Here is a 16,164-nt window from a genome sequence, read left to right as displayed (position 1 = left end):
ACTGGGATCAAGAGTTCTTTAGAAAGCACTGGTCTCATTTATTTCCCATCTGTATATCCGGTTTGGAATTTCCTGCTGCCAGAGCCAACCTGATAACCAGATATTTGTCAAATGTCACACTAGCTACATCTGAAGGTAACTGACTAGATTAAAACATTGGGATGATGGGTTCCTCTTGGACTGGGCCCATGTGGAGATAATATCACACGATAATGTAGTCTGACAGCAAAATTATAGGCTCTGACTAAACCTTAATATGTTTTTTGACCGCAGTGCAAACACCCCAAGCCCTGTGGGAGAGAGTCTTGAGAGGATGCGCCCCCTACCTCCAAAAGATGAGGTCCATTGAGAACCAGCATTTTTCTAATATGCTGCCATTTGCAAAGTGCTTTACATCCATTTGACTCTGATAACAATCCTGTGAGGCAGGCAGTATCAGTATCATTTTGATTATTTTATAGTAAATTGTAGCTAAAGAAACTAAAGCTTGGAAAGAGGGAGTGACTTGCCTGCAGTTACACAGCAAATAAGTAGTGTGTCGAGGATGAGAACCCATTTCTCCTGACTCCAAGTCTGAGACGCCTTTCAATTAACCTTCCAACGTAGGTCTTGCTGAAGCTGGGCTTTACAGTCATTGTGTTACTACAAAGCTCTAGGATGGTGCCATTTCTGTAAGGTAAAGGCATTCTCTGGTGTACTTTCAGGATGGGCTCATGCGTTGGTCAGCCAGTGACTAATTTCTTTCAAGCTTCCTAAAGGGGGCTGCTTGAAGCAATAATCACTTCCGCTAAAGAGGTGGTGGGGGGGGGAGTCCTTGCTCCTGTTGTCCTAAACATTTCTTTTTTCATGAACCTTCTGATTCATAAATCTTCACCACAAGATATACCCTGGCAAGCTGCACTGAAGAGAATGGATAATGCCTGGGGGGCCCCCAGGCCCTGAAGGAATCCTCTAGATAGGATGAGGAAGACTGTGGGAGGCAAGGTAGATGTCCTCTTAATGAGATGAGCACTGCCCATTTTGGCAGAGCCAGATGAACATTCTCAGATGGCCCCATTTCTACATCTTAAAATGAACAAACATGCCATATGTTCTGAAGAAAGGAATCTTTTATTAAGGCCCATTCTTAATTGCCTTCAGAGTAAGTATGGCTTAACAGCTTAGGCAGTGTAAATTCAGAAATACAGCAACACATGCGCATGTAGACATGTATAGAGACTGACCTGAACATGAGTAAAGCGTCTCCCATGTGCAAAATAATTCAGATTATTTAGAAGGAGGACTTAGAGACCTGGGGGAGATGTTTTCCCTATTCAGAAGATAAATTTTTGTAAGATAAAAGTCTCCTAAGCATCCTAAGCATCAAATAACTGAGCCTCTGAGTCCCTGGGCTCCTTTATAGCACCTTCAACATGGAGCTTTAAAATTTTCAGAATTTCCTTTAATTTCTCCTGCCTATGCCTAGGATACTACTGGAAAGTACTTCAAGGAGATGCCAGCCTCATCTTGAGCCACCAAAAAGTGCTTCTGATGTTTAGTTCCTACCACTCATTACCTCGAGAAATTTTCTGTCTTATCCAATACTCTCCATCCAGTACATAACTGTCTAAGTTTCCAGACCAGATAAGTACAGCATTTGCCTTTTGTGCAAATGCCTTCTTTCTAAGCAATGTGTCCCAGCCATATTTTTGCAGCACAGTTATAGAGAACAGTAGGCTTTATCTTTGATTTAGAACTTGTATAAAGTGCTACTTTACAGAGAAGATAGTAAACTTAAGAGAATGTCCTGCCTCAAGAAATGATGCGGTCTTGGGGCAGCTAGGTGGCGCAGAGGATAGAGCTCCAGCCTCGGAGTCAGGAGGACCTGAGTTCAAATCTGGCCTCAGACACTTGACACTTAACTAGCTGTGTGACCCTGGGCAAGTCACTTAACCCCAATTGCCTCACCCAAAAAAAAAAAAGAAGTGATGTGGTCTGAACATACAAACTGGCTCAAAAATGTTTAGGTAAATTCATGGATCATAGATCCATAATGAAAGTCTAGCTACACAGCCACTGAAATGGCAGATGCCCTCAGGATGGCTTCTAGGAAGTTGGTGAATTCATTGAGAGGTTGGAAAATGCACTAGCAAATGCCAGTATAATATAAAAATAGCCATCACTGTCATCAATGGATCAGAGAGAGAGAATAGGAAAAAGTATTATGGAAGCATGAGACCAACTGGATAGAAAACAGCCAATTATGTAGGGTGGAATGATAACTGTAGTTTCTTAGCATCTTATCCTGACTCATTTTCAGAATAAAAACGTTCCAGCCAAAAATGTTTCCCCAATATTTCAGACTACAAATGCTATAGTTTAGATATGGAAACCTGTGTGTTTAGTAAACAGGGATTTGAAACTAATTATAGCATCAACACAATTTTTCAGATGGCTATTTGCAATGCAAATGGTAAATTCTCTGTGACTTAAGCTAAGCAGAATAAAGCAATGGATCCACTTGGACACATGCATAAAACATTTAGGCTTTCAGAACTTTGCTTTCATTCAAAGGGCAACAAAACTGCTTGACCCTTGGGAAAAAGTTTGTTTAATCTACTTAACCCAGTCCAGAGTCAACATTTCAGATGGTTTTGTTCAGCACATCTTTCGGCAAATAGGTAAGTTTACGCATATAGCCTATATCACATATAGTGGCAAGATTTTTTCCTAGGTACTTCCAGGTCATTCACATTGCTAAAGCTGTAGCCGACCTAAACTCATTACTATTATTCTACCTGCAGAGGTGGTACGGTATTTTGACATGTATCACCTATTTCCATCATTCCTTCCAGATAGTATTAAGAGTCTCTAATTTAAGGGGAAACCTGAGTAGTTGCCAAGTAAAAAGTTTATCCACATAAAAATTCAGTTAGGATGCTGAGTCTGAGGCAAGCATCCTTCTCTACCCAGTCAGCTCCCAGACACTGCAGACAAAAGCACTCTCCTGAGTTACTATTATCTCTTAGGCAAACTTCTAACTCTAGATAAATTCATGAATAAAGACATCAACTATCACTAGGGCATCATTGCTGATGCTCTTCTCAAGCTTTGATGAAGCACAATAACCTTGCCTTCTCTTCACACATGCTCATCAGTCTTCTTGACTGCTACTCCATATGGTTTATTTGTAAATCCAAGCAAATGGGCTTCTGACTGGCACTGAAACGTCATTGTTGCCAAGACGTAGGAGAAGATGAAAATTAAGCACTTCTTTGTTTATTCCCATGGAAAATACCAATCATTTATGGTGAAATGATGACAATATATGTTCTATGATCTTTTCATATAATCACTATTCCACGTCTGATTTTAGGTGACTGAGTAGATAGAGCGCTGGGCCTGGAGCCAGAAGACTCATCTTCTTGAGTTCAAATTTGACCTCAGACACTTACTGGCTGTGTGTCTCTGGGCAAGTCACTGAACTCTTTTATCTCAGTTTCCTCATCTGTAAAATGAGCTGGAGAAGGAAATGGTAAACCATTCCAGTATCTCTGCAGAAAACCCCAAATGGGGTCATAAAGAGTTGGACATGACTGAAAAATGACTCAACAACAGCAAATAACAAGAACTAAAAAACTTATTCATGGGAACTTTTATTTTCACCAACCCTGAAAGGAACAATAGATATATGGGGAGATGGGGCTGGCTAAACATCTTGGCTCCAGCCCATCTGCTACTGGACTTCTGCTGCCTTAATGACAACCATTTATGGAACCGTAATACACAGAACAAATGCACAGAATTGGTATTCTACTACTATCAATACAATTTCCCCTAGTGGACTGAAGGTAGTACAACGCTCAGCTACTAGTATCTAAAGGTTATGTCAAATGAATAATAGAACAGAAGGGAACTGCAGAAGGGAATTTACATGGGTTAGGGAAGTGCTAAATAGTTCAGTGAAAGAGGCTGCTCTATTTATAGAAGGGCTGCAAAAAGGGAACTGAAAAAAAAACCAGCAAATTTCACAGAGCCTGTGGGAGTCAAAAGTGATATGGTTTCAAATTCCGAAATATAAGAAGTTTTGTTTCCAATCACAACTATTTGAAAAATCTCACCATGTGATTGTTATTAATGTGGCCTATCCACCATCTCAGTGCTTATTTACTAATTCTCACTATACCTGAGCCACATAGGGGAGAGGAGGTCAGGAGGGAGGGGTGGAGTAGATTGTGGAATTGGGGCAAGAGTTTAAGTGATTTGTTCAAAGCTACATTCTATACAGTTACTGACCAATCTGAGAATTAAGCCTATAATGCCTCTTCCTGGGCCACAGTGTTTGTTGTTATTATATTTTAACCATGCTGAATCAAGAGTACAAATATTTTGCCTGAGCTTTCGGCATGTCTAGCAATTTCACTATAAATTATTAATAGTATTATCATAACAATTCCTCTCTATCGATGAAACCAACTGACTGCAGTTATCACTGAAATAACAATCTAGTAATATACACAATTCAGCAAACATTTTTAAAGTATCTATTATAAGCACAAGGAGCTATATTTTGAATGGCAGCTACTAAGAGAAAACTTAACCAGGGAATTATTTTTATATATAGACTGACAAGCGAGTTGGCTGTAAAGTTTACTATGTTTTGGGGATGGTCACTTATTTTTGTTTAAAACTTGAACGTTTCAATTTTTGCCACAAAAAGATTTGCAAATACTGAATTGGTGCAAAGGAATTTATATGTCATCAACTTTGCCTTTAAATACAAGTTTAAAGGACATATCACCCAGGAGCAGTCCATGGATGCCTTTCATTGTTCCCATTTTCATTTGATAAACGATCAAACAGCCAAATTTAACAAGTGTCAGTACAGGAAAAAGAAACTTGAAAGTAGTAGAAAAAAGAAAGGGTCCAGTTTTAAATATGATAGAGTCATAGTCTTAGCATAGTTTATTATGACGTGTATTTCACTCTATTGAGAGAAGGTAATTGTTCCATATGTTAAAAGATCCACATATCTATCCTATTTCTAATCACCAAAATATTAAATTTTCAAAAACTAGTGGTGCTCAGTGAAGTGCCTTTGGAGTGTATCATGTTAATTTTTCCCCCATTAAGAATGCTTCGTAAAAATTAAAAAGAATATTTCATATAGAATGTAATGGAATACTATTATGCTACAAGAAATGATGAGGAGGCAGAATTCAGAAAAACCTGGAAAGACTTATAAGAACTGATGCTAAGTGAAGTGAGCAGAAGCAGGAGAACATTATATATAGTAACAGCCACACTGTGCAATGACTGACTTTGACAGACTTATCTCTTAGCAATGCAAGGATCTAAGACAACTCCAAAAGACTCCAAAGACTCATGATGGAAAATGCTATCCACATCCAGAAAAAGAACTATGAAATCTGAATGCAGATTGAAGCATATTATTTGCTCTTTTTTTGTTGCTTCTTTCTCATGGTTTCTCCCATTGGTTCTAATTCTTCTTTGCAACATAACTAATGTGAAAATAGTTTCAATATGAATATATATGAAGAGCCTATATCAAATTGCGTGACATTTTTGAATGGAGGGAAGGGAGGGATGGGTAGAAAATTTGGAACTCAAAATCTCATGGAAGTGAATGTTGAAAACTAAAAATAAATAAATTAAAAGAAGAATGCTTCATATACAGACAATATACTGCATAGGTGTTACCCATGGCTCTGTTCTCTTTATTTCTGTCTCTACACTTTGATTTGGAGACTCCCTCGGCTTCCAACCATTCAATTATCATCTCTATGGAGATGACTCTCAAAACTATATGTAGAGTCCTAATCTTTCTCCTGAATACCAGTCATAGCTGATGGAGTGAACTACTGGATGACTTATAGCCACCTCAAAGTCATTATGTCTCCAATACACTCATTGTCTTCCCACCATACCTGCCTTTTCTCCAAACTTTCTATTTCTGTGGACAGTAATACTATTTTCTCAGTCAGTCAGGTTCAAAACTTCTAAGTTATTCATGACACTTTCTTTTCCCTTACTCTTCATGTTCTATCCACTGCAACATCTTTTTGCTTCCACCTTTACATCATTTCATGTATCTACTCCGTTATCTGTACTCACACAGTCAACAGTCACTCCTAATTTTTTGCCTGGATTGCTGCAAGTGCCCCACCCTTTTCCCTTACCCCACTGTCCACACAGGTGCCAAAATCATCTTCCTAAGGCACCATTTGGACCAAAGAACCTGCCCCCCCCACCCTGTTCAAAATATTTCAGCTTCTCCTTCTTAGCCATAGCAAAAACCACAAACTTTTAGCTTGGAACTGAAGACCCTAGATGATCTGGCTCCCACATATTTTTCTGACCTGATTTTATACTACTCTGCTTCAAAAACTCTACATTCTAGCAATATGTGACTGTTTCCTGAATGAAACACTATTTTCCACCTCTATGCATGTGCACAAGCCATCCCTCAACCCTAGAACACATTCCTCGTTCACCTCCACTTTTCAGAATTACCATCAGCTTTCCAAGCTCGGCTTGCAGACCATCTCCTTCACAAAGCCTTCCTTTAGTGCCCTCCCCAGCCTTGAGTTCTCTTGTACTATACACATTTGTCTACACAGTTAAACGAAGCTCCTTGAGAGTAGGTGCCAGTTTATTATTTGCCTTCATATCCTTAACACCTAGCATGGTTCTGGTACAGAGTGGGTATCTAACAAATACCAGTGAATTGAATTTAATAAAAAGTAGGAAAAGGCACAAAGTAACTCTCCATTATAAAAATTTCTGAGAGAAGATAGTCAGAAAATGAATGTGCTTTGAAAACATCTATTCAAGATCACAGTCAGAATTTTCATATCACATTCCTATTTGTATCATACTAATGTCTTTATCGAGCAGTTAGGTGGTGCTGCAATGGACAGAACATTGAGCTTGGCATCAGAAAGACTTATCTGCATGACTTCAAATTCTGCCTCAGACACTTACTGGTGGTGTGACCCTGGGTAAGTCACTTAACCCTGTTGGCCTCAGTTTCCTCATCTGTAAAATGAGCTAGAGAAGGAAATGGCAAATCACTCCACTATCTTTGCCAAGAAAAACCCAAATGGGGTCATGAAGAATTGGATACAACTCAAAAAATGACTCAACAATGTTTTTATTATTTCATTCTTTTTGGAATTTAGTTTTAACACATATCATTTCCCAAACATGATCTCACTCTCTAATGCTGTAGGTTATATGCAGACAGTAAGAATCAATGAGAAGTAAGACGAAGTGGGAAGAGCACTAGACATGGATTCAGGAGACTTTGGGGTTTGACTCTCACCTCAGATACTTATAACCACGTGACCTTGGGCAAGGAATTTGTTTTCCTGAGATTTGTTTCCTAATCTATAAAAGAGAGATACATTAATATTAAAGTTACCTACCTCACAGGATTGCTGTAAAGGAAGCACTTGGAAAATTTTTCTGAAAGAGCTAGACATACAGAAGCTAAAATTATTTATAAAATTAGTTTGTTTTACTATTAAGCTATATTTTCTATAAAATATATAATTTAAAATGTTTATCAATTTTGTTCATAGTTTCTGAGGAAAGTAATACTGTGACGAGAAATCAAAATAAGATCTTTTAGCAATAATTTTTTAAATCATTTATATAAAATATCTATTTTATAATAATTTTGGTCATTACAGACTTAATTTTGATATTCAATTACTATTCATTAAGATATTTTGTCATATTTTCACCATTAAAAGCATGTCCTTTTCATGACAAAATATGATTTTCACGTAAAAGTAATGTCACCTATGAAAACACAAGCAATTTCTATAGAGATAATATAGCACAAGGGGGAAAATCCAAAATTTCATTTTTTGTGGAGAATTAACACGTACATTAATGATGTAGTGAAAGGGTAGCTAGTCTGGGGTCACATGTCAGTTTTGGTAACTTATGATTATGACCAAAACATCTGATGATAATAGTAATAACAACAATAATGATAACTTCTCATTTTAGAAATATTTTGAGATATAATGATCCCACTTATGCAGAATTTCCAGAGAAAGTAGATTCTGCACATATATGGATGACCAGTTTTCAAAGAATGGGAATATTAGTAACATCCTGAACATACTAAGTTTATCCTGAATACTATTCAATTTTTCACTGAATATTCAGAAAGTACTTTATGATCTCCTAGTCACACAAGTGAGAGTGAGAATGGATGAAAGAAGGAAAAAGCATTTATTATATGCAGATCACTGTACTAAGTGCCGGTGATACAAAAGCACAAACAAGGACCACTTCCTGCCTTCAAGACATTTACATTGTAGTATTATACATGGAGGGGAATGGTAGCCCCAGAGGTGTACTAGGGTTTGGAAAGTTATCAGGCTAAGTGACTGGGACCATAGAAAAGCAGAGTGATAAACCTTTTCCAGGAGTAATTGTATCATTGATTTGAATTTTGTTCAAGAACTGTAATAGGAGAGAGGAAGGGTAGGTATGTGGTTGTAAGGTGGAGAGAAAATGGCTAGTAGTACAGTGTGAAATAGTGGGCCCTCAGAACAAGAAAATTCTAGAATGAAAAGGTTAAGTCCTCAGAGTACTTTTTTTTTTGTCCTGGCAGCAATGCAATTTTGTGAAGATGCACCAGAGCAAAACAAAGCAAGACTAAAGCCTTCCTGAAATAGTAGGCCCTAAAGCAGCTCTTACCAATCTAATTCTAGGATTCCAGGTATCAAGTGGAATGATTCATATTATTACTCATTTATACCATGGAAAACAATGAGATGAACTGCACTGGTTATTTGGCTTCTGGATAAATGTGAACTTATGTCAACAAGTAAAGAACCTGTGCTTTTATCAATCACTTCCCCCACTGTCTATAAAAGAGTCTTGGAAAGTTGCCTGAGGCCTAGAAAGGTTAAAGGACTTGTCCTCATTCGAAGAACTAGTAAATGTCAAAGATGTCAGAGGCAGAATTTAAATCCAGGTCTTCCTGACTACAAGGTCAGCACTCTAGGCCATGATGCCTCTCTAAATGGTAATTTACTCAATTTAATCTATTACTTATAAGAAAAACTATGCATTCTTATTTAGGTACATCTCAGTCTTATTGTTTCTTAATAGGCACTACTGTCTAGATTTGGAAAGTGGCTAGACGTGAAAGAAATGAAGCTCCTTGGGACAAAATGAAACAAACCAAGTTGTCTTCCCCAACAATTCCATTTGCTCTAAGAATAATACATCCTCACACATTTTAGAATTCCTCTAATACATGCTTCTTCAGTTAATTTACATTGGAGACTTCAGGACCATTCAAGCAAGGAAATTAATGTTTAGTCAAAATAAAATGCCATCCAGAAGATCACTAAGATTTGCTGTGAAATGACTGTGACTTCAATCAGGCAACTCAAAGATCAACTGCAAAATGCCTCCCTTCTGAAAAACAAAGGTCTATATCTAAGCACTTTCTCATCTTACCTTTCTAATTTATTTATACCAAATCACCATCAAACTGTTGTATCACATACCTAGTGAAAAGGAGGACTTTTTTGCCCCAATATAAACCTCAAATATAAAGCAATACAGAATTGTTTGGAAGAATTCATGCAGTAGAATTTCTAATGTTCTCCAAAAATGCATCATGAAGGGGAAAGGTGCCTTTTAAAGAGGCATTATTGCTTAAAGATCATTGAAAGAGCTACCCATATTTCTACAGCTTTTAAGGAGAAAGGATAATAGCCTTTTAATTGAAAAGGAAATGGTTAACTGCAGTAGTCTTGCAATCAACAAGGCTAAAATATTGGCTCGAAGCTTTTTTTCAAATAACATTCCATACTATCTTCAGTTGTACTAGGGGTTAAGAAGTACAAAAATCATTGGAAATCACTTATTTTTTACAATTACCAATTTAGGTTCTAATTTGGGGTTCCCAGAGTGGAAAGGAACCCCCTCTCCCCTGCCCCACTCAATTTGACAGAATTGTGGAAAAGTGGAAACAAAGAGAGGCAGGAAGGCAAGTGCAGACAGGGACAAAGGCAGGGAGTGACTTTACTTACCAATCACATAGGCCAGCAGCAGAGCCAGGGTCACGGTGATGGCAGTGGCGCTCAAGGCTGTACACTTCCAGTTGCAGCACCTGTAAGGCTTGTTAAAAGTGAAGGCAGGTCTAGAAAATGTGCTTCTAGGAAGTGGCCGCGGAGGTGGAGAGTAAACCGTATTGGATGTTAAAGGGTAATTCTGACTGGCTGCACTGAAGATAGCTGAAGAGCCAGATCCGTGTTTAAATAGGAAATGCCTGCCAAAAAAAAAAGGGAGAAAGAATTGTGCTGTAAAACACAAGATATATGGTTCAAGAACAGTAGCTCTCATGTCACTCCATTTCAATCAATCAATCAATCAACATTTATTAAGAGTCACGCATTGTGCTAAGCACCAGTGATACAAAAAAGAGGCAAAAAGACAGTTCCTGCCCTCTAAGAGCTTGCAATCTATTGGGGAGACAATATGCAAGCAAATATATACCAAGCAAGCTATATACAGGATAAATAGAAATAATTAACTCAGGGAAAGCACTAGAATTAAGAGGGACCAGGAAAGGCTTCCCATAAAAGACAGAATTTTAGTTGGGATTTAAAGGAAGCCAAGGAAGTCAGTAGGTGAGATGAAGAAGGAAAACTCTTCCATACATGAGGAATGACCAGAGAAAATGCCCACAGTCAGGAGATGGAGTACTGTGTCTGTGGAAAAGCAAGGAGGCCAGTGTTACTGGATCATACATGCTACAAAGAGGAACAAGGAATTTCTTTCACAATGAGAGAGACACACAAAGAGAGCCAGAGACAGACAGAAATGGAGAGAATGACAAACGAAGAAGAGAGCAGAGTTAAGGAGAGGTGAGAGGAGGGGAAGAGAAGGTAAGGGGAGAGAGAGAGAAATGAGGAAGAGGGTGGGCTTATCATTATCTCCATTTAAATAGAGAAAGAAATTGAGGTTCTGAGAGGAGAAGGGTCTCAGCCAGGATAAAAAGAGGGCCAGGATTAGAACTCAGGTCTCCAGTCTGTGTCTAATTGTCTTTCTGCTCTACTCTCAAGTGTATGAATGCCACAGGAAACACTGGGTTATTTAGCACATCGTGGAAACAGGGTGTCCCTATTAAGGACAACATCCAGCTCAAGTCAAAAATTAGTTAATGTTGTCCCAAGACTTTCCCTTCTACAACTTTCAAGTGTACCAAGGAAGAAGGTCAAGGTTTTCCAGCCCTCTCATCATTCAGGTGATTTAATTTCTTTGTCTCTGGGAGTGAAGTGGAAAGTGGAAGATTACCCACCATTAAGCATTTGATATGGTCTACTCTATCATTCCCTTTCACCAACTCTGCCTCTAATACAGTAAAAGCTGTTTTATCTGGCATGTCACCATCTGGAAAGCTATAGAAAGCTCTACGAATTCGTGTCTTTAGTTGAGGAACTTCATTTGGGTGGAAGGGAGGCTAGATTCAGATATAGCTCTAGCTATTTGTTCCTCCTCTACCTCCTTCCCTAGTCTATCCTTCTCCAAGTCTCTGTTCTGGGCAACTTCTCTCCCTTTTCCCCTTTAGTATATCTGCCTCCTCTTTTGGCTTCTACTGTCCCTATATAAAAGGCTTTTCAATGAATCTTTCCATCCCAAACTCACCCATCTCTATTAAGATCCCTCCCCAGATTTCCAAATCCCTGTAGAAATTCTACCTCTGTCACATTCTACAAACACCTCAAGTTCAACTTTTGGAACTCATCTTGCCCTCAAAATCCACCTTTCTGACTAGCTTACCTACTTTCTCTTTTCATTTATTTTTTCAATTAATAATTCCCTCCAAGCCCCCAATTTAAAAGAAAAAGAAACGCCTTGAAACAAATACGTGTAGTCAAGCAAAACAATGTCCCACAATGGCCACATCCAAAAACGTAGGCCTCATTCTGAATAAGTCACCTGTTAGGAGGTAGGTAGCTTGTATCATCAGTAGTGCTCTGGAATCATGGTTGGATATTGCTTTGCTTAGAGTTGATACTTCTTTCAAAGTTGTTTGTCTTTAAAATATTTTTTTCTGTTGACTGAGTCATGACTTTCTGATTCATTCCAGTTCAAAACAGGAATTATCTCTCTCTACTCTCTCTCCAAAACCACGTCCAGTCAATTGGTCTTTTCAATTCTATCTCCAAGATACTACCCCCCATCCTTAACCTCTGCTCCAATCACAAAGCTAATCACTTGAATTCAATCAGATACTCATTGCCTCTCACCTACATTACAGTAATGGCTTCCTTCTTGGTCTCTTCACTCTAGTGCCATCCTCCTCTAATCCATCATTAATACATAACTGCCAAAATAATTTTCCTAATGCATGGGTCTGACTACATCATTCCGTTGCTCAAGTATTTTCATTGACTGTATATTGCCTCAATGACAAAACGCAGACACCTCAAGCTGGCAGTTGAAGACCTCCACAAGCTGATTCCAACCTACCTTTCCAGTCTTATTTCATATTGCTCTACATTCCAAAGCAGCCTACTAGCTACTAAGGGGGCCATCTCCAGGCACCCAAATCTGTATTTTACAACTGGACCTAGATGGCTCCAGAGGAAAGAGTGAGGCTGGTGACTTTGCACAGCCCTCCCTCACTTAAATCCAATTCACTTCAAAGTCGTGGCATCACCTCCCTGATGTCATGGTCAATGAAGAACAAACAACTAGCTAGGAGTAGTAAGAGCTGCCCCACTGGGTATCTAACTGGTCAGTTCCAGTTGGGCAATGCAGCTCATTTGTTTGTTCATTCATTCGTTCCTTCCTTCCTTCCTTCCTTCCTTCCTTCCTTCCTTCCTTCCTTCCTTCCTTCCTTCCTTCCTTCCTTCCTTCTTCTCCCTCTGTCTGCATAGGGTCATTGTTTGGGCTCTGATGGCTCAGAGTGACTGTAAATAGCAATTGTTTCCTCTTTTAACCAGAAACTCTGAGGGTCCTCCCCTCACAGACTGATTTTTTTTAACTAGGTAAAAGCAGTCATTCCTTGCCTCATTTCTTCTTACCTAGCCTTAATCACTAAATGAGGCATTGCCTCAGAGAAACTAAGACCTGGGAAAGACCTTAGCTTAAAAAGGTCAAGGTCTGCCACCACATCTGGGGCTATCTCCAGTCATCTTGATTTATATCTTGCCACTGGACCCAGATGGTTCTGGAGGAGAGAGTGAGGCTGGTGAGGTTGCACAGCCCTCCTCACTTAAATCCAATTCACTCACAAGTCATGGCATGACCTTCCTGATGTCATGGTCCTCTTTGAGAAAAATGCACCAACAACTCCTATTAAACTTTGAATTTCCTTGTTATTAACAGGAATGAAGATTGAACTGAAACACAAATACTCTCTTTTTCTCATGACTGGTGAGTGATGCATATGTATCTCAGACAGATGGCTGGCCTTTGGACCTGAGTGTTTTTTTCTGGGCATGGTCAAGTGGTGAGTACAGGGATAGAAGTAGGAGAGGCCTTAAAGATCAATCCAATTTTATTCCAGCCCACTCAATTTACAGAAGAGGAAAATGAGGCCTAGAGAAGTCAAGTCATTAGCTCAGTATCAAGATTACTGCCAATGTCATTTGTCCAGCACTCTTTCCACTACAATGCTCTGGCTCCATAGCATCGTGTTGTATTTAACAAAGCTAACAGAATACCTATGAAGCAAAGGAATGTTGTCTTTTTAAGCACAAGCAGAGAAAAAGGATGCAGGACTCCTTCAGTTCTTCACTAGTCTTAGAAAATCTTTCTAGAATACTGCTTCACACTATAGAAAAGAAAAAAAAAACCCTTGCATTGGAATCCATCATCTGAATTTTGCTTCACAGTATTTTGCAGTAAACACTGTGCATCCTGTATCTGGTCCCGTGTTCCTGTAGTGGTAATCAGTTGATCCTCAGATCCTTCCAAAGCTTTATCAATTTTGACTGATGCTCCAGATTCATGGCATATTTGTGTGATTCACTGACCAACTTTGCCAAAAACAGACCTACACATATCTTCGGGAATAGTTACTTGTGTTGTAATAATGGGTCCACCGAGATCACTACATAGCCCCCTACATAGGAATAATCATATCCAGAACCACCCTGTGGTTCAGAAGGACTCCATGTGTTTATTGCAGAGTCTCAAGTCTCATCAGCACTAAAACCAACTACACCATCATAACAGTCACTGGGGCTCCCTCTTAAATAGTGGTGTTAAAGGAAAAGGAAGATTTCCATCTCTGCTGCCACTCTGCCATCACAGCAAAGAGGAGGTTGTGGGAGTTCTCCACAAGGGCTCATGTCATCATAATCTCTTCTAGATGGGGGCACAGGACACGAGCTGAGGGCATTCTATCAAAACCTCCTCTTCCCCACGTGGGAAATCCTACAGGGCATCCTCATCACAAATCATTGTGAAACCACCACAGTCATGTTTCAGCATAGAAACTGGGATCATAGGATTGTACACATCCTTTGATGGGAGACTCAGATATAAAATCAGTATGATCTTTCTGCACTCCACAACCCCATCACAAGCTTTCTACTGATAATAACAACTGTATCAGTGGAATGAAGATGGCATTCCTGGAAAAGCTTGATAGGGGTTTGAGTGTTCTTTCAAAGTTCTCTGACTTTAGCACCTTTGACCCCAATAATTCTTCTTGACAGTCTCTGGTGAATCAACAGTCTTAACTCACAGTCAAAGTCGATTCCTTTAAAGTGTTGGTAATTTAAGCATTCTACAGAATCAGATTCGAGCAGGAGCTGGCTGGTTGCAGTGGGTGATGGCAACTGCAGGCCCTTTACCAAGTTAGGAATGATTTTCTTCAGAATTCAGAAACAATCTCCAATTGTTTCACTACCTGAACTGATACTCAACATTCGCTCAGGGCCACTGCTGTCTGGGACTGAAACATTGGCAATTGTAGTCCGTATAAAGTGCTTTAATATTTTGGACTCCTTTCCCAATCACTGCTCCAGTATTCTTGCTCTGAAGCAAAATGTGCAGTTCCACCATCTTGTCAGTGTTTCTAGATCTTTTAAAGGCCTGCTTCTCCTTCATGTCAGGGTGCTTACCAAATTCACCACTAGTTTCAGTATTGGAGGTTTCTTCTGGCTGTTCACTCTCTTTTTTCTGATTAAATGGGTAGACAATCAGAGTCATATACCCTCGTAGGGCAGCAGCGAAGTGTTCTGGGTGGAATCAACAATTGACACTCTAATACAGTGGCATTTAGGGTTACTATGCCCCTTGCTGCCCCAGTCATTCTGAGCTAGACAGAGAGTGAGTGCAGGCCCTCCATTCCCCCTTAATATATACTAAATGACTGATTCTGTTACAAGAGTGTAGGACAAAAATACTACAAAAGAATAATGGTATAAGAATTCTAAATGGTTGAGAGCTTAAATGACATGTGAGGTAGAGTTTCATTAGGATATGATGATGACAATACTGTAGCATGACATTCAGAGGCTCACAGAGTCAGGATGGCAAGGGACCTCAGAGACCAACTCCTTCATTTTACATAGGAAGAAATCAAGGCACAAAGGGATTCAGTGACTTGTCCAGTGTCATACACCTAGCAAGTAATGAGGTGGCATTTGAACTCCGGTCTTCCTAAGTGCAATGTCCTATCTATCACACCAGACTACTTTTCTAATTGACCAAGACAATGTTATCTGGGAGAATGCCTGCAATATACTATAGATGATAAGAATAATAGGCACTTTATGTTACAGAGGGAAAGGTGGGATGGCATAGTAGAACATGTTCTAACCCTAGAATCAGAGGAGATATGACTTTAAATTTTCCCCTTGGGGATATATGTGACTATGGACTAATCAATTTAGTCTCTCAGAGCTTCATATTTTTGTAATTCCTTCTTCACAGAGGTGTTGTAAGGATCCAGTACACTTTTGTGTATTAAGCATTCCACAGACTTTAAAGTGTTATATAAATGGAAGTTTCTGCTAATGCATCATACATTTTACATACATGATCTCGTTTTATCCTTAGCACAGATCTGGTGTCATGCTATCAGCATGAAATTACATTACTTTTAATAGTGAATAGGTGAGTTATGGAGAATAGGTCATGGCCCTATTTTACAGATGAAGACAC

At 39.2% G+C, this 16,164-nt stretch overlaps 1 protein-coding gene and 1 pseudogene across 2 annotated transcripts in view; both read right to left on the bottom strand.

Moving 5' to 3' along the window:
* TENM1 (teneurin transmembrane protein 1) overlaps window positions 1–16,164 on the bottom strand; it is a 649,974-nt gene that overhangs the window by 280,231 nt on the left and 353,579 nt on the right. For both annotated transcript variants that reach the window (XM_020976349.2, XM_020976350.2), the window contains exon 5: window positions 10,068–10,306. In XM_020976349.2, the coding sequence (XP_020832008.1) occupies window positions 10,068–10,306 (239 nt within the window). The remainder of the gene's footprint in view (window positions 1–10,067; window positions 10,307–16,164) is intronic.
* Window positions 13,792–15,207, bottom strand: LOC110200947 (heterogeneous nuclear ribonucleoprotein K pseudogene; annotated as a pseudogene).

Source organism: Phascolarctos cinereus, unplaced genomic scaffold, assembly GCF_003287225.1.
Source record: "Phascolarctos cinereus isolate Bilbo 61053 unplaced genomic scaffold, phaCin_HiC Scaffold_8;HRSCAF=390, whole genome shotgun sequence".
NCBI lineage: Eukaryota > Metazoa > Chordata > Mammalia > Diprotodontia > Phascolarctidae > Phascolarctos > Phascolarctos cinereus.
Note: the sequence above shows the minus strand (reverse complement) of the source record. Positions and strands in the feature narration are given on the sequence as shown.